Below are 26,875 nucleotides of genomic sequence, written 5' to 3' on the forward strand. Positions count from 1 at the left end.
GGACTTCATGTTCTTGGAGCTTAGCTTGGCCGGGGCCCAAGCCTAGATTTTTAACTTGGTAGGGCTCTAGGGCCCAGGAGCCTTTGTCCTCCTCTGTGAAGATCACCATCAGCTGAACAGTCAATCAGTGGTATTTATTGAGCTCTAAGGGCTTAGGCACATTCCCTGTCCAGTGGGGAGCTTACAGTCTAGAGAGCTGATCATCATCATCATCAATCATATTTATTGAGCGCTTACTATGTGCAGAGCACTGTACTAAGCGCTTGGGAAGTACAAATTGGCAACATATAGAGACAGTCCCTACCCAACAGTGGGCTCACAGTCTAAAAGCTGATGGGTCAGTTCTCCTCTGCAGCATATTTAAGAGGGTGTGAGGGTGCACAGAGGCTTTGTGGAGGGAGGGCTGAGTAACCTCTGCCCCTAATTTGCTTCCTGGATCTCAAAAGAGCAGGGGCCTGGGACTCAAGAGACCTGGGTTCTCTTTCCAAACCACCATTCTCTCCCCTCCTTCCTGAACAGAGGCAGGTATTCTGTAGCGTTCTTGTTTATAGGTGGGAAAATAGAAGCTCAAGTGAACAAACTCAATTAGCTGCAGATTTGAAAAGCTGAGGGCTGTGTCACAGTTTCCAAATCTCCTCACAATAGGAGGCAACCCGGCAGGGGAAAACTCAGCTGTGTCCTTTCTCTGCTTAGTGCCACTGTTTCCTTTTCCTCCCCTTCTAGACTGTTAGCCCACTGTTGGGTAGGGACCGTCTCTATATGTTGCCAACTTGTACTTCCCAAGCGCTTAGTACAGTGCTCTGCACGCAGTAAGCACTCAATAAATATGATTGATTGATTGATTTTGCACCTGATTGCGGCTCAGAAGGGAGATGGAGGGGGTGAGCTTGAGAGTCCAGATGCATCCCGCCAGACTGTTAGCTCAGGCTAAGCATCCCTGTTTTGGTTAAAAGTTTACTCTGTTCCAGGCACCGTACTCAACTCTGGAGTATTAGTTATTCAGGTTGCTCACAGTCCATGCCCTACATGGGGCTCCCAGTCTTAATCCCCATTTTATGGATGAGGGAACTGAGTCACAGAGAAGTGAAGTGACTTTTCCAGGGTCACCCAGCAGACGTGTCAGAGCTGGAATTAGAACCCAGGTCCTCCTGATTCCCAGGCCTGTGCTCTATCCAGTAGGCTGTGCCAGTCCAAGTGTGGTGTGGAGAGCCAAGCATGTTGTGTGGGATCAAGGCATGTTGTATGAGGTCCAGGTGTGTTTCATGAGGTCCAAGTGTGTTGTGAGATCCCAACATGTTGTGTGAGGTCCAGGCATGTTGTATGATGTTCAGGTGTGTTTCATGAGGTCCAGGTGTGTGGTGTGAGATCCCAGCATGTTGTGTGAGGTCCAGGTTTGTTATATGGTATCCAAGTGTGCTTCATGAGGTCCAGGTGTGTTGTGTGATGTCCAAACATGTTATCTGATGTCCAGGTGTGTTTCATGAGGTACAGGCATGTTATACGAGGTCCAGGTGTGTTGTATAAGGTCCAGGCATGTTATATGATGTTCAGGTGTGCTTCACGAGGTCCAGGTGTGTTATGTGAGGTCCAAGCATGTTATATGATGTCCAAGTGTGTTTCATGAGGTCCAGGCATGTTATATGAGGTCCAGGTGTGTTTCATGAGGTCCAGGTGTGTTGTGTGAGATCCCAGCATGTTGTGTGAGGTCCAGGCATGTTATGCAATGTCCAAGTGTGCTTCACAAGGTCCAGGTATGTTGTGTGAGGTCCAAGCATTTTATATGATGTCCAAGTGTGTTTCCCGAGGTCCAGGTGTGTTGTGTGAGATCCCAACATGTGTGAGGTCCAGGCATGTTATATGAGGTCCAGATGTGTTTCATGAGGTCCAGGTGTGTTGTGTGAGGTCCAGGGGAGTTTAACAAGGTCCAGGAAAGTTTTGCAAGATCCAGGCATGATGCGCAAGTTGCATGTTGCATGTTGCAAGTTGCAAGGTCCAAGTGTGTTGAACTAGGTTCAGGTGTGTTGTGCCATATTGAAATATGGTGTGTGAGGTCCAGGCACGTTGCACAAAGCCCAGGCAAGCTGTGCGAGAACCAAGTGTGTTATGGGTGGTCCCGGCTTGTTGCATGAGGTCTAGGTGAGGTGTGTAAGGTCTAGGTGTGTGATGTGAGATCCAAGCATGTTTTTTTGATGATCCAGGTGTGTTGCACCAGTCATGTTGTGTGAGATCCAAGTGAGTTGCATTTATTCCACAGATGTTGTACAAGGCCTAGGCATGTTGTACAAGATCCAGGCAGGTTGTGTGAGGTCCTGGTGTGTTGCATGAGCTCCAGGTGTGTTATGCCAGGTGTGGGACACCACTCATTGTGACCCCAGGGCTAAGCCTGGAGGTCCTCAAGATAGAGGAGGATTTGGGTTTCTTCCAATTAAAAATCAGGATGGAGAGCTTCTGTCCCTGGAGGCAACACTTCATAGAAGGGTAATAAATACATAAGAGTCAGAACTAAATGCCCTCAACTCAATGAGCTGGAAGTGACCCAAGATGAAATCTAGTCCATCCACCTGTCTCTTTTTTTCTTAATGGCATTTATTAAGTGCTTACTATGTGCAAAACACTGTTTTAAGCACTGGGGAGGTTACAAGGTGATCACGTTGTCCCACTGGGGGCTCACAGTCTTAATCCCCATTTTACAGATGAGGGAACTGAGACCCAGAGAATTGAAGCGACTTTCCCAAGGTCACACAGCTGACAAGTGGCTGAGCACGGCTGCACCTAAATTCACCTCAAGAGAGTCATTGACCTTTTTCTTAAAAAGCTGTAGAAAAAGAACTACACACGGACACACACACATGCATTGCTTGACCCTTTATTGTTCGCCTGGCATGGGCACAATGTCAACTGACCAGCATCAGGGTCACTCTGGTCAGCAGGGCTCCCTGAGAACATTTTTCAAAGCCGGGCCCCTCGGTGCCCACTTGAACTCCGACCCCTGTCACAGCCCTGCTCCCCAGCACTGGCCACATCCACCATGCCCACCCCCTTGTCGTTGTCAGTCACGTCTCTGTGTAGCTCAGTGTTCAACCACCTTGGCACATGGTTCCCTGCGTAGCCTTTCTGTGCCCTCAAAACTCTTTGAAGAACGTCAGCTTTCTCAGGGTCCTTCGGGTCTTAAGACTCGCTTCCCACCAGCTACTTCCTTCCTAAATTGTTTTGAAATTTGTTTTTCCAAGTTCACTGTCCTCTTCTGATATCTCTCTCCCCCTGCCGATCTGGAGAGCTGTAAGAAACACCTCCTATGATGCCCCCTTTACTCTCTTGCTTTTTCACCTTACCCCAGATGCTCTCCACTTGCAGCTTGGCCTAGTGGAAAGAACACGGGCCTGAGAGTCAGAGGACGTGGATTCTAATCCTGGCTCTGCCACATTTCTGCTGTGTGAACTTGGGCAAGTCACCTAACTTCTCTGTGCTTCAGTTACCTCAGCTGTAAAATGGAGATTAAGACTGTGAGTCCCATGTGGGACAGGGACTGTGTCCGACCTGATAACCTTGTATCTACCCCAGTGCTTAGAACAGTGCTTGACACATAGTAAGCTCTGAACAAATTCAGTCATTCATTCAATCATATTTTTTGAGCGCTTACTGTGTGCAGAGCACTGTACTAAGTGCTTGGAAAGTACAAGTTGACAACATATAGAGACGGTCCCTACCCAACAACAGGCTCACAGTCTCCACCATCAGCGTGGCTCAGTGGAAAGAGCATGGGCTTTGGAGTCAGAGATCAAGGGTTCAAATCCTGGCTCCGCCAATTGTCAGCTGTTTTACTTTGGGCAAGTCACTTAACTTCTCTGTGCCTGTTACCTAATCTGTAAAATGGGGATTAAGACTGTAATCAATCAATCAATCAATCGTATTTATTGAATGCTTACTGTGTGCAGACTGTAAGCCCCCCATGGGACAACCTGATCACCTTGTAATCTCCCTAGTGCTTAGAACAGTGCTTGGCACATAGTAACTGCTTAAAAATGCCATTATTATTATTATTATTATCCCTCTGCTTCCACAAAGGTCCTGAACTCATGCTTCCCATCAGGTTCTAGCTGGCTATCGGTCCCAGAACCACCTAGACTCCCAGCTGGTTGGTAACCAAATGTGCGAGGGGATTCTGAACCAAATTGAGCTCACCATCTGTCAAAACTCTGGCTGGGCTGCAAGAAAGTGATTTTAATTGTTCAGGCAGAACAACTTGATTCTCCCCTTTTTGACTGGGAAGCACAGTCCCTCAGGCAAAATGACAGTGGGAAACCTACCTGCTCACACCCCTGACCCTCCACCTCAGTTCCCCAGATTCTTCCTGGAGCCTGGTGTCCTTCTGAGCTTCCACCGGGGGAGAGGTAATAATAATAATGATAATAATAGTGGTATTTGTTAAGAGCTTACTATGTGCCAGGCCCTGTACTAAGTACTGGGGGGGATACAAGCAAATCAGGTTGGACACAGTCCTTGTCCTGCATGGGGTCACAGTCTTAATCGCTATTTTACAGATGAGGTAACTGAGTGAAGCACGGACAAGTGAAGTGACTTGCCCAAGGCCACACAGCAGACAGTGGAAGAGCTGGGATTAGAACCCATGACCTTCTAACTCCCAGGACCATGCTCCACCCATTATGCCATGCTACTTCCTAGGAAGCAGCGGTAGAGGACTAGGGGGAGTGTTTCCTTTACAAATCCAACTTGACTTTTAATGGAAACCCAGGACCCCTCCAGTTGGCTGCAAATGGACTCTTCATGATACTGGACGATAAGTTTCCCAGGTCTGGAGGTTTCTCCGACGGAGCTGTTTCCAGCTTCTTTGAATCTCTCTAAAGTGAGATCTCTCTTTGCCCTGATCTGGCCTCAACAGCAAGCCCCCCTTCCTCCCTGGAACTTGAAGGTAATTGCTAATGGCTTGGCAATGACTTCAGGCAATTTCTTAAGTTCCCTAGGATATAAATTATTGGGGCCTGTGGATTTGAACATGGGTACAATTTGTTTAAGTAATCTTTAACTAGGCCTTTCTTCATGTTCCTGTGGCTTCCAGCACCCCAGTCCAGATCCCAACTGACCCTCGTAATAAGTCAGCAGTTAAACAAATTCTGAACCCTCTTACCCTCTCTGCTTCTCTTTTAAATTTAGAGAACTTTTTTTGTTTTTCTTAACACCCCTTTCCTGTGGCGTCTCTTTTGGCATTTGTTTCTCTTACTTAATCTCTCGTATTCCCTGAGAGGCACTTGCTGCTCCATCTGGCGAAGCCCCTTTGCAACCTCTTGGGGAAGGCCCTTACTGTCCCTGCTCATGCCCTGGGACAGCCACACCACATTCACAAAGGAACCTAGCCAAGCCACAGCTCTTCTGGCCTTTCCGATCCAACACCGAATTTCCCTGAAGCCTGAGTGAACTGAGTAGAATCTGGGCCCACCTGTCAACTGCCCTTCCACCTCCCTTCCTGGCCAGCTGAAGGGAGCCTGGGATGCTGGAGCTATGTATAAAAGTTTAGTCCTTTTAACTGCGGTTGTTTTGGGGGTTTTTTTTTTGGTATTTTCATAAGTGCTTACTATGTGCCAGGCACTGTACTAAGCGCTGGGGTAGATACAAGCTAATCAGACTGGACACAGTCCATGTCCCACATGGGGCTCACAGTCTTAACCCCCATTATACAGATGAGGTAACAGAGGCCCTGAGAAGTTAAATGACTTGCCTAAGGTCACGTGGCGTACAAGTGACAGAACGAAGATTAGAACCCAGGTCCTCTGACTTCCAGCCCCGTGCTCTTTCCATTAGGGCACACTCCTTCCCTGCACTTGCTGCGTGCCAAGTACTGGGTTAAGCCCTGCGGTGGATCTAGTGCAGTCAAGTCGGAACAGTCCATGTCCCACATAGGGCTCCCAGTCTAAAGGTGAGGAAGAACAGATAGTGACAGATGAAGAACCTGAGGTACAGAGAAGTGACTTCCCCCAAGGTGTCACAGCAAGCAAGTGGCAGAGCCAGGATTGGAACCCAGTCCCCAACCATCAGGTCCCGTGTGCTTTCTACTAGGACTTGCTTTTCTCTTCACCCTCACTCCCCTCAGCCTCTCTTGCAATCCTGGTCTTGTTCCATCACCACATACCTGGGGTTCTAGGGAACAGGATGAGATCACACACCCCATTGTCCCCACTGCTGATGTCGGGTGGGGCTTGGGGAGAGAAAGACAGACAGAGAAGCTCCTAAGCAAGTCTTCCTCAGGGCTTCTAGTTCAGGTGTCTACTCATGTCATCTCATGGACTAAAAGCTCCTTGAGGGCAGGGAGCCCAACCTTTTGGATTCAGTCCAGCCAACCCACGGCCAGCCCAGTGTTCTGGAATAGCCAGCAGAGGCCAGCCACAGGCTCCATAGTGCCAGGAATGCTGCCCCCTTCCCAGAAAGTGCCCCCTTTGTTTCCTTTAGGATTAAAGTCATCATATTCCCATCTGTGTGCAGGACTCAGAGTGCTTGTCAGGTTTACGAGGCTTTTAGAGAGACCACCCTAGCCCCCCTCCCCCGTTTTTATAAGGCCCCAGATAAGGGACGGCTTTACAGGATTAGAGGTTTGTCAGCAGCCTGGCTTTGATGTCTCCACTTGGTTTCTTTCTCTTTTTAAGAATATATGAAAAGGCTGAAAGTCGTTCTCCTCATAGTAAACACACTTTCTCAAATAAAGAAGGCTTTTAGGGACCGGTCTAAAAACACAGTCAAACAAGACTCCTCTTAAAAAAACAAAGTCCCTGAAATGTGTTCTAAACTCTCCCACTCGGAATGGTCAAAGTTCACCCTCTCTCTAAATCTTACCATGGAAGTGTAATTTTCAACTTTCAATCCCTTAAAAATCAAGAAGCTGTTTGACCTTCTTAAGCATTTGGAACAAAAGGGAGAAAAGGCGAAAGGGCTCATTCTCCTGGGATGCATTCAGGATCCTGCAGCCTGTGGGGGGTGGGAGTGGGTCTTGGGGGGCTAAGGGGGACTTGATGGGTGTGTCTGGAAGAACCTGGTGTGGGCTGAGGGGTCCTGGTATGGAGCTGGGTGACCTAGTTGGGGGCTGGGGGACCTGGAGGATAGGGGTGGGAGGATTTGATGGGTGTGGCTAGTGGGAATTTGAGGGGGCCTGGGGGACTTAATGGGGAGTTGGGGGCACCTGGCAAGTGGGGGTGGGGGGACCAGGCATGGGCTGGGGGACCTGCAGGATGGGGGTGGGGGGATTTCATGGGTGTGTCTGGGGTGACCTGTTTGGGGGTTGGGGGGGGACCTGGTGGGTGGGGTGGGGAGATCTGGTTAGAGGCTGAAAGGACCTGGTGAGGGACTGGGGAAACATGGTGGGTGGCAGTGGGGGGGGACTTGGAGGGTGGAAGAATTAGACTTCCATCCCCCTCCACCTTTGAGCTACTTAGCACACTGTCCACACAGGAGAAGCAATAAAAACATCTCCCTGCTAACCAGGTGTGGTCATGGGCTGCCCTGCCTCCAGCAGATAGGATGTGCCTCTGCATCCCCAGACAGACACCCCACAACCCACCCCCACAATCCCCTTCTACCGCCACCCAGGAGAACATCAGACCAAAAGGCCCCTCTGTCACTCATTCCAGCCTACTCAGGAATTTCTTCCGTTGGTTAATTTTACCCACATCCCTCACACTGCGGGTACCGCCCAAGTCAAGTTCTACTCTGTGGAACAGATGACTGGCCATCCATCTCCAGGTAACAATCTTTTGGCCACTTGAAGATGGGTATTAAAGCCAAGGCAGGCTTCTTTTCCCTGTGCTGGATGACCTCAGCTCCATTAGCCTTTTCTTTGTACCACCAGCTTTCCAGGGTCTTTCATCATCGTCATCATCATTATTATAGCATTTGTTAAGCATTTATGATGTGCCAAGGTCTTGGGTAGATACAGGCTTATCAGGTTGGACACAGTCCTTCTCCCACCTGGGGCTCACAGTCTAAACAGGGGGGATGTTTTACATTTGAGAAAACTGAGGCACAGAGTAGTTAAGTGACTTGCCCAAGGTCACACAGCAAGTATTTGGCAGAGCCGGGATTAGAACTCAGGTACTCTGATTCCCAGGCCCAAGCTCTTTCCACTAGACCATGCTGTTTTCTATCTCTGTGGCTTTTTTTGGACTCCCCTATGAATTCTCCACAACCCTCAAGTTCTGGGGTCTAAAGCCTGACTCTCAGGGCTTTTGGATGGGAAGAAGTGACCCCGTGCTGATGGTGGTGGGGGGGGCAAGGGGGGTCTACATATTTGCATTTGAGTTCCAGGACCTCCTCGCTCCCTCATGGCCAGCTTGTGGTTCACTTTGACCTCTAGATCTTTTTCTGCTGAATGGCAGCCATGTTCCTAGCCATTCCTTCTTGCCAAACCCAACGGCCTCTACTCCATCCTAACTCTCCTCAACCTCTCGACTCCCATCAAAACTGCAGGCCACCCCCTTCTCCTGGAAACACATGTGCATTTACCTTTAATTCTATTTGTTCTGATGACTTGACACCTGTCTACATGTTTTGTTTTGTTTTGTTGTCTATCTCCCCCTTCTAGACTGTGAGCCCGTTGTTGGGTAGGGACCGTCTCTATATGTTGCCAACTTTTACTTCCCAAGCACTTAGTACAGTGCTCTGCACACGGTAAACGCTCAATAAATATGATTGAATGAATGAATGAATTATCCAACCTTGGCTTAATTGACACTGCCCTCTCCTGCTTCTCCTATCTCTCTGGCTGCTCATTATCAGTCTTTTCCTGGGCTCCTCCTCTGCCGACCACCCCCTAACTCTGGGAGTCCCTCAAGGCTCAGTTCTGGGTCCCCTTCTGTTCTCCATCTACACTCTCCCTCGGAGAACTCATTCACTCACATGGCTTCAATTACCATCTCTATGTGGATGATTCCCAAATCTCCATCTCCAGCCCTGATCTTTCTCCTTCTCTGCAGTCTCAGATTTCCTCCTGTCTCCAGGACATCTCTATTTGGATATCCCACCGACACCTCCAACTTAATGTGTCCAAAGCAGAACTCCTTCTCACCCGATCCCTCTCCTCCCCCATTTTCTTGTTACTATAGACAGCACCACCATCCCTCCTGTCTCACAGCACCTGTATATCTGTTTTTACAGATTTATTACTCTATTTTACCTGTACATATTTACTATTCTATTTATTTTGTTAATGATGTGCATCTAGCTTTACTTCTATTTATTCTGATGACTTGACACCTGTCCACATGTTTTGTTTTGTTGTCTATCTTCCCCTTCTAGACTGTGAGCCCGTTGTTGTGTAGGAACCGTCTCTATATGCTGCCAACTTGTACTTCCCAAGCGTTTAGTACAGTGCTCTGCACACAGCACTCAATAAATACGATTGAATGAATGAAAAAGCCCGTAACCATAGCGTTGTTCCCAACTCATGTCTCTCATTCAACACACATATTCAATCTGTCACCAAATCCTGTTGTTGAACCTTCACAACATTGCTAAACTCCGCCTTTTCCTTGCCATCCAAACTGCTACCATTTTAATCCAAGCACTTATCCTATCCCACCTTGATTACTGTATCAGCTTCCTTGTTGACCTCCCCACCTCCTGCCTCTCCCCATTTCAGTCCATACATCACTCTGCTGCCTGGATCATTTTTCTACAGAAATGTTCAGGCCATCTTTCCCAACTCCTTAAGAACCTCCGCATCAAACTGAAACTCCTCACCATAGGCTTTAAAGCACTCAATCATCTTGCCCCAACCTACCTTACTTCACTGATTTCCTACTACAAATGCAGCCCGCACACTCCTGTCTTTTATTGCTAACCACTCACGTACCTCAGTCTCATCTGTTCCAATGCTGACCCTTTCCTCACATCTCGACTCTGGCTAGGAACTCCCTCCTCCTTCATATCCGATAGGCGATCTCTCGCAACCTTCAAAGCCTTATTAAAATCACATCTCCTCCAAGAGGCCTTCCCCAAATAAGCCTTTATTTCCTCTTCTCCCACTCCCTTTTTTTATCACCCTTGCACTTGGATTTGCACCCTTTATTAACCCCCCCCGCCCCCCGCCCCGACCTTAAGCCCCCTAACACTTTAGTCCGGATCTGTACTTTGTTTATTTGTATTAATATCTGTCTTTCCCTTTAAACTGTAATCTCACTGTCAGCAGGGAATGTGTCTACCAACTCCGTTGTATTCTGCCAAGCGCTTAGTGCACACAATAAGTGCTCAAAAAATATGATTGATTGATCTTGTGTCTGAGCAATATGGTTTCCCCTGTGATTGGCCCTTTACAACTTCAATCTGCCTTGTTTCTGGCCACTTCCCAGACCTATCCAGGTCCCTCCCCCCTCACCCTTTCTTTCAAGTTCAACCACTTTCTGCCCATTCCTCCTTATCGAGCTTGCCTTTGGTGTCACCTGAAAATTTCGTGTGTTCTCTGGTTCATTATCCTGCCCTGAGCAAGGCCAGTGAGTTCTTGGTCTCCCAAAATCAAGCCTTTTCCTCCTCCTCTCCCTCTTCCTCCTCCTCCTCCTCTTCCTTCTTTTCATATGTTAACAAAGATTGCAAGTATGAGAAGTATTGATGCTGTTGCCTGTATAAGAAAATATATTACTCCGGCTTCAGTTGATTGGGGTGATGATTTTTAGTTAATAATGGGATTTGTACTTCCCAAGCGCTTAGTACAGTGCTCTGCACACAGTAAGCGCTCAATAAATATGATTGATTGAATGAATGAATAATGATTGAATGATTTTAATAATCAGTGATTACTAGCTAACGTTGGCTAGTACCTAGAAGGACTAATTAGAATAATGATTGACATGTGGGGACATTAGTATGGGAAGGAAACATATTTTGGGGTTTTCCTCCTCCTCCTCCTCCTCACTCGCTCCTCCCCCTTCTTCCTCTTTCTCCCCTCCCCCTGCTCCTTCTCTTCCCCCTCCTCCTCTTTCCCCACTCCCCCCTAACCACTCTTCCTCTTCCTCCTTATCCCTGATCCTCCCTCCTCCTCCCCTTCCTTCTCTTCTCAGAAAGAATTCATCCCGCAACAGCGATAACCCAGCAATACATTACTGTGCCCCAAATAATGATTGACTAGCCACTGGCTGCGGGGCTGTCACATGACCATGGGATTTGCAGCCCTTCTCTGCCTTTGTCTGCATCGATCCCACGGCACGTTTTGGAAACGAGGCCCCTTTCCCGGGTTCTTATAACAGAGTGTTTCATTTTATAGAGGAAAAAAAAAAATGATTGCCAACTGGATTGAAAAAAAAAGTCCCCTGCTGGGAAATTTCTCTCATTCGGTCATTTTCTCAATCAGCTTGGAAAGAATCCCCACCCCCCACCCCCTTCCTAGGAGCCTCAGCTCCATCCCGCTGAGGTTCACGAAGAGATGAGAGCATTTAGGGGTCACCCAGAGCCCACTTTGGCCACTGACACTCCTTGCCACCTAGGGAGACTGGCTGGGGGCACAGGAGGGGGGTCCAGGACAGCAGGGAGCAGTCAGATGGATTCTGGGGCCAATGACGAGGCCCGGCCTTGCCACCCCAGGTGACCCCAACACTTCAGGGACCGTCACGCCAAACGGCAGCGAAAGCTACTGGCCGCAGGCCCCCGAGCGACAATGGCCACACAACCAGAGAGATGCCATCGGAGCCTCCTGGATTCTAAGAATGATCCCCACCTGCCATTTGGTCTGTTGCGGGCAGACTAGGCCTCTGGAAGAGCTCCTGGTCGGGGCCGTCCTCCCCCTGGTTAGGTCGAGGGGAGGGGGATCCGGGGGAAGGGTTAGAAAGGTGAGCCCCTTCGGGACCAGCGGGCAACACTGTTAAGTCTCACTGAGCTCATTGAGCAGGTCAAAAATTCCAAGCATGTTCTCCCCTGACAGTTAATCATGTCCCCTTTATTAGGGGCCAGGCGTGCCATCGGGGGTTGGGTGGAGGGGGAGAGGAGTAGCGGGGGAGTGCAGGGGAAGGCAGGGAAGAGAGGTCTCTCACAGGTGGAATGATGCAGCCAGATGACTGAAAGCTAAGTGTGGGGGAAAATGGGCTCAGAGAAACCTGGGCAGCAGCAGGCTAGACTGAAGAGGGAGGCCTCCTCCCCACCACCCTCCCAGGCCTGTGAGAGACATTCCCACCTCAGGGGTTGGAGGCCAGGTGGGCACTGTGGCTTGGGGCCTCTGCCCCCTGAGAAGTGGCACTTAATACAGTGCTATGCACACAGTAAGCACTCAGTAAATACAACTGAATGAATGAAGGAACGTGGCGGGAACCAGCCTGGAACTGGGCATTCTGCCCACCCCTCCGCCACACCCACACACATTCACACACACCTCTGGAATTCCAGGTGGCAAAGCAGGGTGTGAGAGGCTGGGAAATGCCCATGTTGTTCAGTGTGGGCCCTGGCCCACTCTGTTTTCCACCTCCTGCCAGCCCAGCAGCCAAGTGTGGCCAGCAGGGGATGGGAGGGGCTTTCCCAAACTCTGAGTCCTGTCAGATGTAGTGAGGGCTCTGGAGAAAGAGCATACCTTTGTGGAAAGAACAAGTACCTGAAATTCAGGGGACCTGGGTTCTAATCCTCTCCTTGCCACTTGCCCGCTGTGTGACCATGGCCCAGTCATTTAACTTTTCTCTGTGTCTCAGTTTCCTCAACTATAAACTCAGGTTTCAGTACCTGTTTTCCCTTTCCCTGAGACTGTGAGCCCCCACCTGATTGTCAAGGGTCTAACCCAGAACGTGGCACGTAGTCAGGGCTGAAAAAGCATCACAACTGGGGACCACCAGTGATTCCTTCGAGGCTGTGGTGTCCTGAGCCTTGTATGCTGTCATGAGTGTGGGTGAGTGTACATGCATATGTGTGTGTGTGTGAAAATCCATGGTACAGTGGATTCAGTACGGTCCTCTAGACTGTAAGCTAGTTGTGGGCAGGGAATGTGTCTTCATTGTTACATTGTACTCTCCCAAGCATACAGTAAGTGCTCAATAAATATGAATGAATAACTGAATGAATGAATCCATAGGCTTCCCCAGAGACTTAGATCTTACCTGGAAGCCTAAGGAGAAAATGAACTCTCCCTGTAAGGGTAACCCCCAAACCTCACTGATGGTTGCAGTTGTTTTTTCCAGTTGCAGTTGTTGAGGCCCTTTGGATGAAGCCCGGAGGTTGACCGGGCTCCGGGGTCCCCACCCCCTTCACGGCCACACTTGCCACTGCCCTGGGAAGACTAGGGTGACCAGGGGGTCTTTGACAGTCTCTCACTGAACCCTGGCTGGGCAGGCCTGGGCTTCCTTCCTTGCACCCTGCCTCTCACAATATGGCCAGAGTGGCAGCGGGGCCCATGCCTGCAAGTGGCCTTAATTGCTGAGCTGGAAAAGGAGTAAGCCTGCAGGCAGATAATTAAAAAGTTCAGCGCTTGATTAATGGGGAGGAAATTGGAGGAATTGGGCCGCCCGCTGGGAGAGCTGGCAATCCCCAAGCCCGCCATGGAGCGTGACCTCTGCGCTCAGCCCCGAGGTGCCTGCTGAGAGCCCAGGCTTGGGGGCGGTGGGCTCTCAGTGTGCTGGAAGAATCACCAGACCACCCTGGGAGCCTCCTTGAGCTGGTGTCTAGGCCCTAGCCCCCGGGGTCTCTGGGCAAAGCCACTAAGCAGAGGGCAAGGAAATCAGTCAACACGTAAATAGAGCCAGTGATGAGCAGAGATGTCCAGTGGGGCAGGGCCTCCTAGGCCAGGCACAGAGGGAGGACCCAATTACCATGATGCAGTCCTCCTTTTCTGGAGAAGAAAGAAACCTGAGGCACAGGCCAGGCAGGGAACACAGGTGTCCAGAGGGTGGGCAGGCTGCAGGAAGTGGAATCACCCCCACTCCCTTAGTAGCAGTGCTGCCGCCAGGCCCAGCAGGATTTCTTGGTGAGGTCCCAGTCAATCAAATAATCATATTTATTGAGCACTTACTGTGCATAGAGCACTGTACTAAGCACTTGGGAGAAATACAACATTACAATGTTGCCATCCCACTGCATCGCAGAGCTACAACATCACAGCATCACAGAGTCACAGGGCCTAGAGACTCCCTTCGCACCCGCCTTTGGAAGAAGGCACCTTGTCTACATGCAGAGGTCCAGCCATGTCTGAGCTCCCCCGGGGACTCCAAGTCGCTCCAATTTTCAGTCGTCTGAATCAGCCCTAAATGTCTGTGGCCTGGAGAGCTGAGCTGAGGGGCAGGGAGAGCCATGCAGCAGAAGAATGGACATATCAGTGCCCAGCCTCACAAACCGCAGGCCACGCAGAAGAGCCCGGGCCTCTGCACACCAGAGCCAAATCCACTGGGAGCCCCCGGCGGGGGGTGGTCCCACCCACCTCAGCCAGTTGGGGAGGGGGGTGATTCTCAGTCTCTCTTTAAGGCTCCAGGAAGAGCGTGGGAGCGAGAGACAGAATGGCCACTGACTGTGAGCTCTGAAACGGCGCCCACGGCAGTGCACTAATCAGCGGTCTGTACCCATGTGCAGTGGAGAAGGGAACAGCCGTCTTTCCTTAGTCTTTTCAGCCAACGTCTTTGAAAATAGGCTGCTGTCTACAGGTGATGAGACAGAAGGTGGAGTCTACAGAAAGGTGTGCAGACAGAATTGCGCCGATAGGATATAACACAGATAATAGAGCAATGCAGATGGTGTACTTTAGCACAGTCAGTGTGGCATAGATCGTATAGCACTGAAGATGGCAGAGCACAGTCAGAATAGCATAGATGCTGTAGCACTGCAGATGGTGTAACACAGTCAATATAGCGCTGATAGCGTAGCATTGCAGATGGTATAGTACGGCCAGTATAGTACAGATTACATATAGCACAGTCAGTAAAGCATAAATACTGTAGTGCTGAGGATGGTATACCACAATCAGTATTGCGCAGATGCTATAGCACTGCAGATAGTATAGGATTTACAAAAATAGTTATTTGCTGTATCTCATTCTCATCTCTTGAGCCCTTGCCTGCCACCTGGAACTCCCTCCCTCTTCATAGCCAGCAAACCACTGATCGCCTCATCTTCAAAGCGCGGCTCCGTGGAAAGAGCACGGGCTTTGAAGTCAGAGGTCATGGGTCCAAACCCCAGCTCCGCCAACTGTCAGCTATGTGACTTTGGGCAAGTCACTTCTCTTTATCCAAAGTCTAGTCAAGTGGAAGGTCTGGCATCTATATTTGGATTCCATTAGGGCTACATGTTGGTTACAGCAATTGGTTTGGCTCAGCACTAGGAAAGATCCTTGCCTTTGTTCGTGGAGAACCTTTGCAATCTTTCAAACACTTAAAACCTACTGAGCCCCAGATTGAGCCCCCTCCTTCCTCTCCCCCTCTTCCCCTCCCCAACCCCCCCCTTACCTCCTTCCCCTCCCCACAGCACCTGTATATATGTATGTATGTTTGTACGTATTTATTACTCTATTTTATTTGTGCATATTTATTCTATTTATTTTATTTTGTTAATATGTTTTGTTTTGTTCTCTGTCTCCCCCTTCTAGACTGTGAGCCCACTGTTGGGTAGGGACCGTCTCTATATGTTGCCAACTTGTACTTCCCAAGCGCTTAGTACAGTGCTCTGCACACAGTAAGCACTCAATAAATACGATTGAATGAATGAATGAATGAATGAATGAATGAACTTCACTGTGCCTCAGTACCTCATCTGTAAAATGGGGATTAAGACTGTGAGCTCCATATGGGACAACCTGATCACCTTGTAACCTCCCCAGCACTTAGAACAATGCTTTGCACATAGTAAGCACTTAATAAATGCCATTATTATTATTATTATTATTATTATTATTATTATTATTATTCTGAGGTCGTATCTCCTCCAGGAGGCCTTCCCGGATTCATTTCTCATCATCACCACTCTTCCGTCCTCTCCTGCCACCTCGGCTCTCCCACACCACCTAAGCAAGCACTTAAGATACCCCAGCTCCCTTGGCGCTCACATACATATCTTACATATTCCGTTTGTAAGCTCCTCGTGGGCAGGAACTCTGCACATAGTAAGCGTCCGGTACATACCATTGATTAATTGAAATGGGTCGTTTCATTATTAGGTACTTCCCAAGTACCAAGAACAATGCACCATGCCAAGGTAGGGTGTTTGTGTCTATAAATGGATGTACATATCTATAAATTATTTATGTTCATGTCTGTTTCTCCCTTGACACTGTAAGCTCGTTGTGGACAGGGTATGTGTCCACCAACTCTGCTGTATTATATTTCGCTCCTCTCCTACAACTATCCAGCCTACACACTTTGCTCCTCTAATGCTGACCTTCTCGCTGAACCTTGATCTTGTCTATCTCGCGGCCGACCTCTCGCCCATGTCCTGCCTCTGGCCTGGAATGCCCTCCCTCCTAATATCCAACAGACAGTGACTCTTCCCCCATCCCTCATTCTCCTCAACCCCAGAGAGAGTAGTTCTCCTTGCCACAGGCCCGGTGGCTGCAGCCGGGAAGAGCAACAACAGTCCTTGGAGGGCTCCCAGATTCTAAGGGAAAGGCATTCCCAGAGCTCTCCAACTGCATTCCCACCCACGTCTCTCACGGCATTCCTGATAGCGGTCATGGGATTAGCTGAGTGCTGACTGGTTTCGGTTGCTCCAGAGAGCAACGCGACCACCTCAGGACTCACCATCTGAAGAGGCGGCATGATATTTGCTCCTGTGCACTCGAGTCGGGAGCGGCACCTGTTTCAAAGGGCAGGGCCCTGGCAGGGGGCACCGTGGCTCTGGGCAGTGAGGAGGTGGAAAAAGGTCCCTCCCTTTCCCCAGAGAGGTGCTCCGGGTTCCGAAGTTCGGGCAGATGTCTGCCATTGCCTTCCGCCGTTAGCCTGATGTGTCATACACAGCCCCCGCAGACCCTCAGGTGGCCCAAATCTGCAGCCAGCCTCCCTGAACCCCAGTGGGATACCACCCCCTGGGCCGAGCTGGCTAACTCTGGGCTCCGGGCTCCTCTGCAGGTGACTGACGTGTGTCTCTTCCATTGCAGGCTGCCCATCAGGAACGTTTAAAGCCAATCAAGGTGATGAAGGATGCACCCACTGTCCCATCAACAGCCGCACCACTTCGGAGGGGGCCACCAGCTGCGTCTGCCGCAATGGCTACTACCGGGCTGACTTGGACCCCCTGGACATGCCCTGCACCAGTACGTCCCCCGGGTGACTGTGGCCCATAGCGACACGGGATCGGGACGGGAGATTCCCCCGGGCCTTTCTGCTTGCACATCCCCGATGTATGGTCCGTGACCAAAGATGGGCATGCTCCGAACAGCTGTTCAGAGCAGAAGGAGGGGGGAAGTGTGTGAGTGGGGAGGATCGGGCGGACCAGGGGGTTGAGGGGACAGGGGTCAGATTCACTTTGTATGGAGCCAGCGGAGAAGTCCCTAATGGGGTCAGGGAAGCGATTAGAAAAAAACACTCTCAGGTCAGAATCTGCAGGTTCAGGATCCAACCAAATGCAGGAACAATGACCAGGAAATTTCTCGCTTGTGTAGGCGGCTGGGTCCGGAAAACACATTCAGCTAAGCCCAGTCTAGGCAGCTACACTAAACGACTACAAATCTGCTCCCCAGCTCCTCGCCTGAATGTATGTACGGGGGTCTTCCAAGGACAGACCCCAGAGGGCCGGGGGAGCAGGAGGATGGGCCCCGGGCTGGTAGTGCAGGACCCCGATTGCTGTTGGGCCCTGGGTCGGGAGGAAAAGGTGGGAGTGGGGAGGAAGAAAAGAAGCAGGAGGGGAGAAGGAGAAGAGGAGAAGCAGGAAGGCCTGTCTAAGCTGAAGCCAGGAGGTGAGAGGAAGGATTTTGGGTGGGCAGCACCCAGAGGGCCACCCTCTCCAGCTGTCCTGTGGTGGCTGGGTGTGAATGCCGGCTCTAATTGGGAGGCATCCTCAATCAATCAATCGGTATTTATTGAACGCTTACTGTGTGCAGAGCACTGTACTAAGCGCTTGGGAAGTACAAGTTGGCAACATACAGAGACGGTCCCTACCCAACAGTGGGCTCACAGTCTAGAAGGGGGAGACAGAGAACAAAACAAAATATATTAACAAAATGAAATAAATAGAATAGATATGTACAAGTAGAATAAATAAATAGAGTAATAAATATGAACAAACATATATACAGGTGCTGTGGGGAAGGGAAGGAGGTAAGGCAGAGGGGATAGAGGGGGGAGGAGGGGGAGAGGAAGGGAGGACGGGGAGAGGAAGGAAGGAGGGGGAGAGGAAGGAAGGAGGGGAGAGGAAGGAATTCTGCTGGAATTCTGCAGAATTTGGATAATGACTCTGCTCTCCAGGAGGGAACCAAGTTCTCTTTGTCCATGCTGGGCCTGCCACCCCATGGGCTTCCTCGTGCCTCGGTCTCCTCACCAGCTCAGGGCCATCGTATATAGTAATTAGTACAATTTTTAGAGAAGTAGGGTGGCCTAGTGGATAGAGCATTGACCTGGGAGTCGGGAGGTCATGAGTTCTAATCCCAGTCCTGCCCTTTGTCTGCTGTGTGACCTTGGGCAAATCACTTCATTTCTCTGTGCCTCAGTTAACCTCATCTGTAAAATGGGGATTAAGACTGTGAGCCCAATGTGAGACAGGAACTGTATCCAACCCAGTTTGCTTGTATTCATTCATTCATTCATTCAATCGTATTTATTGAGTGCTTAGTGTATGCAGAGCACTGTACTAAGCACTTGAGAAGTACAAGTTGGCAACATATAGAGACGGTCCCTACCCAACAGCGGGCTCACAGTCTAGAAGCGTGGCTCAGTGGAAAGAGCCCGGGCTTTGGAGTCAGAGGTCATGGGTTCAAATCCCGGCTCCGCCAATTGTCAGCTGTGTGACTTTGGGCAAGTCACTTCACTTCTCTGTGCCTCAGTTACCTCATCTGTAAAATGGAGATGAAGACTGTGAGCCCCCCGTGGGACAACGTGATCACCTTTAACCTCTCTAGCGCTTAGAACAGTGCTTTGAACATAGTAAGTACTTAATAAATGCCATTATTATTCTCCCACCCCTTTGCAGCCATCCCCTCTGCTCCTCAAACAGTCATCTCCAGCGTCAACGAGACGTCCCTGATGCTGGAGTGGACCCCGCCGCGGGACGCTGGGGGCCGCGAGGACCTGGTTTACAACATCATCTGTAAGAGCTGCGGATCGGGGAGAGGAGCCTGTACCCGCTGCGGGGACAACGTGCAATTTGCCCCCCGGCAGCTGGGCCTGACTGAGCCCCGTGTCTACATCAGTGACCTCCTGGCCCACACTCAGTACACCTTCGAGGTCCAGGCCGTCAACGGCGTCACCGACCAGAGCCCCTTCTCGCCCCAGTTCGCCTCCGTGAACATCACCACTAACCAAGCCGGTGAGGCGGGATGGGGGAGACGGGATGGGGGGAGGCTAGGAGGAGGGGGGAGGAGGCCAGAAGGGAAGGAGGCTGCCCCAGCTGGGCCTCATGGAATCTGGCACTGGGGAGTGGAGGGGTTGTTCTCAGGCTGCCACTTCAAGTCTCAGTGCTCAAACTCATTCACTCATTCATTCATTCATTCATTCATTCGTATTTATTTATTCATTCATTCAATCGTATTTATTCATTCATTCATTCAATCGTATTTATTCATTCATTCATTCAATCGTATTTATTGAGCACTTACTGTGTGCAGAGCATCGTACCAAGCACTTGGGAAGTACAAGTACAACTCTATCCAGAGTGTTCCACCTTCCAAGGACTTTGCTGGGGAGGGGACTCCACTGGGGTCCTGGCTATTCTTGGGCAAGGGACCCTGCTGGAGGTTGCTAGGCTGCAGGATGATTTCCCCTCTGATAGGTACAATTTCCAGAGGGTGTACTGTGGGTGAGAGTGTGTCACGGGCGGGGGGGATGGTGGGTGTGTGTGTGTGTTTCAGGGTGTCGGGTTGTCTGTGTGAATTTCAGGGTTTGTGCATGTGTGGTGTGTGTGTGCGTGTGCGCACGCGCGCCCGAATGGGTCTTTATGAGATTTTGAACACCTTTTGGTATCACATAAGGACTCCAGAGGCTTCTGGGGATCTGACAGTCTTCCACAAAGTTAGTCACAAAGTGTTTTATAAACTGTTTAATGCTCCAGTTTCGCACCCGGCAATTAAGAAAGGCAGTTGGTCCATTAAAGCATCAGCTGTGAATATTTCCCCCTTTCCAGCAGAAGTGTTAGAGCCACCTGAAGGCCCGGCTGTGGGTGTGCTGCTAGGCTCCAGCTCCCCCTGCAGGGTCCCTCCTCGTCCTCGTCTCTCCCAGCCAGCCGCAGTTGACTCCTCCCCAAGGATTCGGGGTGTTGGAGGCTCCCAGATGGGCAGGAATACTCACAATCAGTCACACTCTTCCCCCACCCGAAAGAACGGGAGATGCCGACTGCTTTGGCTGCCCAGTGGCATGCCCCAGTCCTGGCCCTGGCCCAAGCCCCAGCCCCCCCACCAGTCCCTTCCCCTGCTCCGGTCCCCCGAGCCCCAACTGGCTTAATAACTCCCCTACCATCAGGGCTCTGGAGCCTTTGCTTAACCCACGGTGCTGCCCCTCCCAGAAGCTAAGGAGAGCCAGGGGAAAATCCCAGTGCTCCCTTGGGAGGGATGGGGAGAAGGGTTCTAATCCCACAATCCCACAAGTGTCTGCTGTGAGGCCTTGAACAAATTACTTCACTTCTCTGGGCCTCAGTTACCTCATCTGGAAAATGGGGAGGAAGACTGTGAGCCCCATGTGAGACAGGGACTGTGTCCAACCTGATTAGCCCTGATTAGCTTGTGTCTACCCCAGTGCTTAGAAAAATGTTTAACACATAGTAAGCACATAACAAATACCATCATCGTTATTAGTGTTATTATCTGTCCCTGCACCTAGTACAGTGCCTGGTTCATAGTAAGTGCTTAATAAATGCCATAATAATACTTTTTTTTTAAAAAAAGGGTCAGGCAGGTGGTGTTTGGTGGGGAGCTAGAGGACCTAAGGTGGCACTTTGACCAGTTCTCCATGAAATGAGCAGAGGACCTAGGGCTGATCCCACCTGAGAGGTGCGATTTCTGGAAGGGCGAGGGAAGCTGTGTGTGGAGATGAGGGAGGGGGAGTCAATGGAAGACAGGGTGCAGGGAGTGAGCGGGTCGAGGCTCTGCTTCTTTAGTGATGAGCTCACTAAATGCCGGGTGGCGGAGTGACAGGCTGCATGGCCGGCTGACCGGCTGACCAATTGTCTGACTGACTGGCTTATTGATTGGCTCCCTGACAGGCGGATGGAGGGACAGATGGATGGATGGGCCAGCGTTGTTCTGCTCTGGCTCCTCTGAAAGGGCTGGACTCTCCCGGGAGCTGGGCAGGAGTGGGCAGGGAGAGGCAGGGGGTTCAGTTAGGGGTTCTTGTAGGGGAAGGGGAATGGAACAGCTTCTTTCCATGGAGTTTTAGATCATTTCATCTGTATCGGATGGGCCAAAACTGATTCTGGGCCCCTTTCCAATAGCCCAGTTACTTGCAAACAGTCCAGAGAGACGTGGGCTGCTGAAAAACATCCCCCTGATCCTCCCAAGGCAGTCCCAGGATTGTCCGGTTTGGGGGCTGAGACTGCATTCCCTGGGCATATTGGGGAGGGGGGCAGAACCCCAGGGATTTGGACCCTGAGACAATCCTGCCCGGTCACCAGATGGTCAGAGGGAAGGGGACAAAACCCCAGAGATTAGATTCCAAGACAATTCAGCCCACTGACCGGGGGGCTCTGGCCCCCCATTTCCCACCCCAGCTCACCACTCCCTGGAGGAGAAACCCCAGATCCTCAAGGCTAGAACTCACTGGGGTCTTAGGAGCAGTGGAGGACCAGCCTGGCTAGGCTAGAGAGAAAGAGAAAATACAACTCTCTCACACCCTCCTTTCTCAATTCGCTCTGTTGGTCTGCTCCTGGGCCTTGCTCAGCTCTCATAATGTTATTTATAATTGAGGCGTTTGTTAAGCACTTACTGAAAGGAGCCTTGTTCCTGCTGCCCCTCAGAGACTGGGAGTTCAAGACCCGGCTGCTTCTTGAAAGGCAGCATAGCTTAGTGGATAGAGCACGGGCTTGGAAATCAGAAGGTCATGGGTTCTAATTCCATGTCTGGTTTGTGACCTTGGGTAAGTCACTTCACTTCTCTGGACTTCAGTCACCTCATCTGTAAAATGGGGATTAAGAGTGTAAGCCCTAGGTGGGACAGGGACACCTGACTAACATGTATCTACCCCAGTGCTTAGAACAGTGCTTGGCGCAGAGGGAGTGCTTAAAAGTACCATAATTATTCATTATGATTATTATTAGTCTCGCTGCCTCCCAGCCGGGTCTATCATACCACAAACGGAGATATGGAGGGTATTTCTTGGGGATTGATGGTGTCTTAGTAGTAGGAGCGAGAGTAGTAGTAAGAAAAAGGAATAGTAGTAGTAGCTGCTGCTACTAATCCTTACTCTGCCACTTGTCAGCTGTGTGACTTTGGGCAAGTCACTTAACGTCTTTGTGCCTCAGTTACCTCATCTGTAAAATGGGGATTAAGACTGTGAGCCCCGTGTGGAACAACCTGATTACCTTGTATCTTCTCCAGTGCTTAGAACAGTGCTTGGCATATAATAAGCGCTTAATAAATGCCATCATTATTAGTAGTAGTAGTAGTAGAAGCAGTAGTATCAGTAGTAGTAATAGGGATTGTAGTAATGGTAGGAGTAGTATTCATTCATTCATTCAATCGTATTTATTGAGCGCTTACTGTGTGCAGAGCACTGTACTAAGCACTTTGGAAGTACAAGTTGGCAACACATAGAGACGGTCCCTACCCAACAGTGGGCTCACAGTCTAGAAGGGGGAGACAGACAACAAGACAAAACATACTAACAAAATAAAATAAATAGAATAAATATGTACAAATAAAATAAATAAATAAATAGAGTAATAAATACGTACAAACATATATACATATATACAGGTATATACATATATACATAGCAGTAGGAGTAATAGTAATTGTGGTAGTAGTACAGGAGTTGTAGTATGAGCAGTAATAATAATAATTATTGAGAAGCAGTGTGGCTCAGTGGAAAGAGCACGGGCTTTGGAGTCAGAGGTCATGGGTTCGAATCCCTGCTCCGCCACACATCTGCTGTGTGATCTTGGGCAAGTCACTTGACTTCTCTGAGCCTCAGTTACCTCATCTGTAAAAGGAGGATTAAGACTGTGAGCCCCACGTGGGACAACCTGATCGCCATGTATCCCCCCAACGCTTAGAACAGTGCTTTGCACATAGTAAGTGCTTAACAAATGCCATCATTATTACTATTATTATTAATTATTATCTGGTTGAACCAGGATTAGAACCCAAGCCCTTCTGGCTCCCAGACTCTTGCTCTATCCACTAAGCCTCACTGTTTAACTATTTCTTCCCAGCCTTCTGCTATTATCAGTGTCTGCTTTCTCCTTTCTCCTGTCCCTCTTACTTAGCCAAGAATTCTCTGACTTCCTGGCTCCCACATTAGACAGCCAGCACTTGAGAACAGGGACTCTTTCACCTTTATCTTATTTTCCACAGCACTTAGTACAGAGCTCTGCACACATAGACTGTAAGCCCGCTGTTGGGTAGGGACCGTCTCTATATGTTGCCAACTTGTACTTCCCAAGCGCTTAGTACAGTGCTCTACACACAGTAAGCGCTCAATAAATACGATTGAATGAATGAATGAGTAGGTGCTCAGTAGATACTGTTAATCGATTGATTATTTGATTGTCAGAAGGCTTTCTGAAAGAAGTGGGGCTTCATTTCAGTCTTGAAAGAGGAGGAAGACACAGGGGGTGGTATGAAAGGAGAGAATGCAGGAGTGAACAAGGGGCCAGGAGAATTCTGTTCTCTCAGGGAGGCAGGGAAGGCTCCTTGGCTTGGAGTGAGAATCGCAGACCGGTCAATAATGCAATGAGAGGAGGAGAGGGGAGCGGGGCCTAGAAGCTTGTTGTCAAGGGCTCCATCCAGAGTTGGTCAGAGCAGCCGTGGGTGGGGCTTAAGGGGGGTGATTTGGTCAGATCGATGAGCAGAGATCATTTTGGCAGGAGTGGGCAGAACAGATTGGAGAGGGGAAAGGGCAGATGCAGGAGGAGGAGAAGGATGCAATAGTTTACGACGTCACCAAGGATTGTACCGAGGAAACAGCATGGCTCAGTGGAAAGAGCACGGGCTTTGGAGTCAGAGGTCAGGGGTTCAAATCCCGGCTCCGCCAACGTCAGCTGTGTGACTTTGGGCAAGTCACTTAACTTCTCTGTGCCTCAGTGACCTCATCTGTAAAATGGAGATAAAGACTGTGAGCCCCCTGTGGGACAACCTGATCACCTTGTAACCTCCCCAGTGCTTAGAACAGTGCTTTGCACATAGTAAGCGCTTAATAAATGCCATCATTGGTGTTATTATTATTAACAAGGATTTGGTGGTGGTGGTCATAGAGTGGAAAGGTCAAGCCTAGCAGAGCAGTGGTGAGAGAAGCAAGCCATCCTGGAGACTAAGTGGCAGTAGGAGATGATGTCCAATATAATGTCGGGGTTGAGGCCAGGAAGCTGGTGGGCGCTTTATGGACAAGGGTTGGCCTGGCCTCAATTCAGCTTTCCTCAAGGACAGGCCCAGATGACTGTGGATGTCCAGTTGGACGTGTCCCCTTGGGCCAGGTGAACACTGTAAGCTTGTTGTGGGCAGGGACTGTGTCTGTTTATTGTCGTATTGTACTTTCCCAAGGGCTTAGTAGAGTGCTCTGCACACCGTAAGTGCTCAATAAATATGATTGAATGAGTGCAGTCAAGGGGGCTGCTAGGTCATCCTTAGGGGACCACAAGTCAGTGCCTGAGGAAACCAGGACTGGCAAACTCCTTCCCAAGAAGGCAAGGCTGCTGTGTCTACTGCTGCCCCTCTGCTCATACCAAATTATCCAGAGCGGAAGAGGCAGACAAAGTTAGGCGCGTTGTGCTGGGCACCCTCCTTGGCCCACAGCCCGCCTGCCTCCCAGCCCATGATAATTATTATAATGGTGGGACTGTTTGTTAAGTGACTACTGTGTGCCAAGCACTGTGTGAAGTGCTGGCATAGATATGCAGTAATCAGGTCAGACAGAAAACTCTGTGGGCCAGGGAGGAGCTATGGGAAGGATAGAAGTTGAGGCAGGGGTGAGGATGCCGAATCGTGGGGGGACTGGAATCTGGTCTGAGAGAGAGTGACTAGACAAAGCCTACACCCTCTTGGCTGTTTCCGCCAACCCACCCTCCCTGCGGTTCCACTAAACCACCTCAGCACCAGTTGTCCAGTGGAAGGGCCGGTGGTGTGGACTGGTGGGAGGGCCAACGGGAGGCAACGTGGGCCAGAACGGCGGCCTGGTGTGAGGGTCAGGCAGGGGCAGTGGCGATGGTGGAGGAGAGCTCCCAGATGTTCCATTTTTCTTCCCTCCTTTCTCCTCACCCCATCATCATGAAGGGGTCAGAGGCACTATGACCCCATTCCCGCCACCACTGCTGCAGGCTGGTAATTGAAAATGCCAGAATTCCCCACTGACCAGCTTCCAGTGGAAGTAACTCCAAGCCCCGAAACCTGAGAATGGGAAGCCGGCAGTATGGGCTGGGAGTGTGGGCCAGTGGGAAAGCCGGTGGCATGGACCGGGAGGAGGGCTGGTGGAGGGCTGGTGGGAGGTATTGTGGGCCAGCAGGAAGGGCTAGGAGAAAGAGCTGGTGGGATGGCCAGTGGGAGGAACTGTGGGCCAGCAGGGAGGGCCGGTGGGCGGTCTGGTGGGAAGTGGTGTGAGCCAGTCACAAGGGATGATAGTATGGACCGGTGGGAGGGCTGGTGGGAAGGCCTGCCAGGGGCAGCAGAGATGGTGGAAGAGAGTGCCCAGCTGTTCCATTTTTCCATTGCTAACGTCTCCGGCTCTCTGAGGAATGGCCCGACCGGGATGGCTGCGGGTCCCTGCCTTGATCGTTTTTCAGAACAAATGTCGGCTCTCTGACATGGCATGAGTCACGGAGCTTAAAGTGATCAGAGGAGAGGGTTATCCCGCTCGTAACCCAAGCCTGCCAGCTAAGCCCGGGAACTCAGGGGAACCAGGGATGGGCCCCAGGGCCTGGCTGGGACCTAGAGAGGGATGGGGTCAGGGAGGGGTGGGAAGCCCCCCAAGAGGTTGCAGCCTGAATAGCCAGGACTCTTTGAGCTTTGAGGGAGCCAGACTGATCTGACCTGACCATTTACCCTGAGAGGGGGCCAGGAGGCAGGAAGGCCAAGCTCCCATGGGTCCTGAGTTGGCGGGGGCAGAGATCCCTCAGCTGCCTCCCCCCAACAGTATCTTGTCTTCATTGCAGGGGACCAATGCCCTCAGCCCTTCTAGGGTGGTCCTAAGCAACTGCCCTCCAGGTAGCCCCAGGGCATCGGGTCCATGGCTTCCTGCAGCCCCCATAAGCACCAGACGCAGAGCCAGAGTGGGAGTGAGCAAGTCAGTCTTCCCCTGAGCCTGGCTTCTCTCCTGAGGACAGGCCAGGGGGCAGATAATTGGGGACCGGCCTTGTCACGGACCACCCAGGAAGGTCACCACCCAGACCACCCAGAGGTTGCCCGCTCTGATCTGGGCCCAGACAAGTCCTAGAGGGGCTGCGTCCTGGCCCAAGTCCAGGTGGAAGGAGGCAGGCAGGATATGGAAGGATGGGATGGGGCAGGGGGATAGGGAAGATAGGGTGGGAAGTGGTGGGAGGGAAGAGAGGCTGAGACATAGAGCACTGGCCTGGGAATCAGGAGATCATGGGTTCTAACCCCGGCCCTGCCACCTAATAATAATAATAATAATGGCTTTTA

At 50.6% G+C, this 26,875-nt stretch overlaps 1 protein-coding gene across 2 annotated transcripts in view; it reads left to right on the forward strand.

The window, feature by feature from the left end:
* Window positions 1–26,875, forward strand: part of EPHB2 (EPH receptor B2) — a 317,134-nt gene that overhangs the window by 241,500 nt on the left and 48,759 nt on the right. For both annotated transcript variants that reach the window (XM_038746709.1, XM_038746710.1), the window contains exons 4-5: window positions 17,042–17,197; window positions 19,069–19,404. In XM_038746709.1, coding sequence (XP_038602637.1) covers window positions 17,042–17,197; window positions 19,069–19,404 — 492 coding nt within the window. The remainder of the gene's footprint in view (window positions 1–17,041; window positions 17,198–19,068; window positions 19,405–26,875) is intronic.

The sequence above is a fragment of the Tachyglossus aculeatus genome, chromosome 5 (assembly GCF_015852505.1).
Source record: "Tachyglossus aculeatus isolate mTacAcu1 chromosome 5, mTacAcu1.pri, whole genome shotgun sequence".
Taxonomy (NCBI): Eukaryota; Metazoa; Chordata; class Mammalia; order Monotremata; family Tachyglossidae; genus Tachyglossus; species Tachyglossus aculeatus.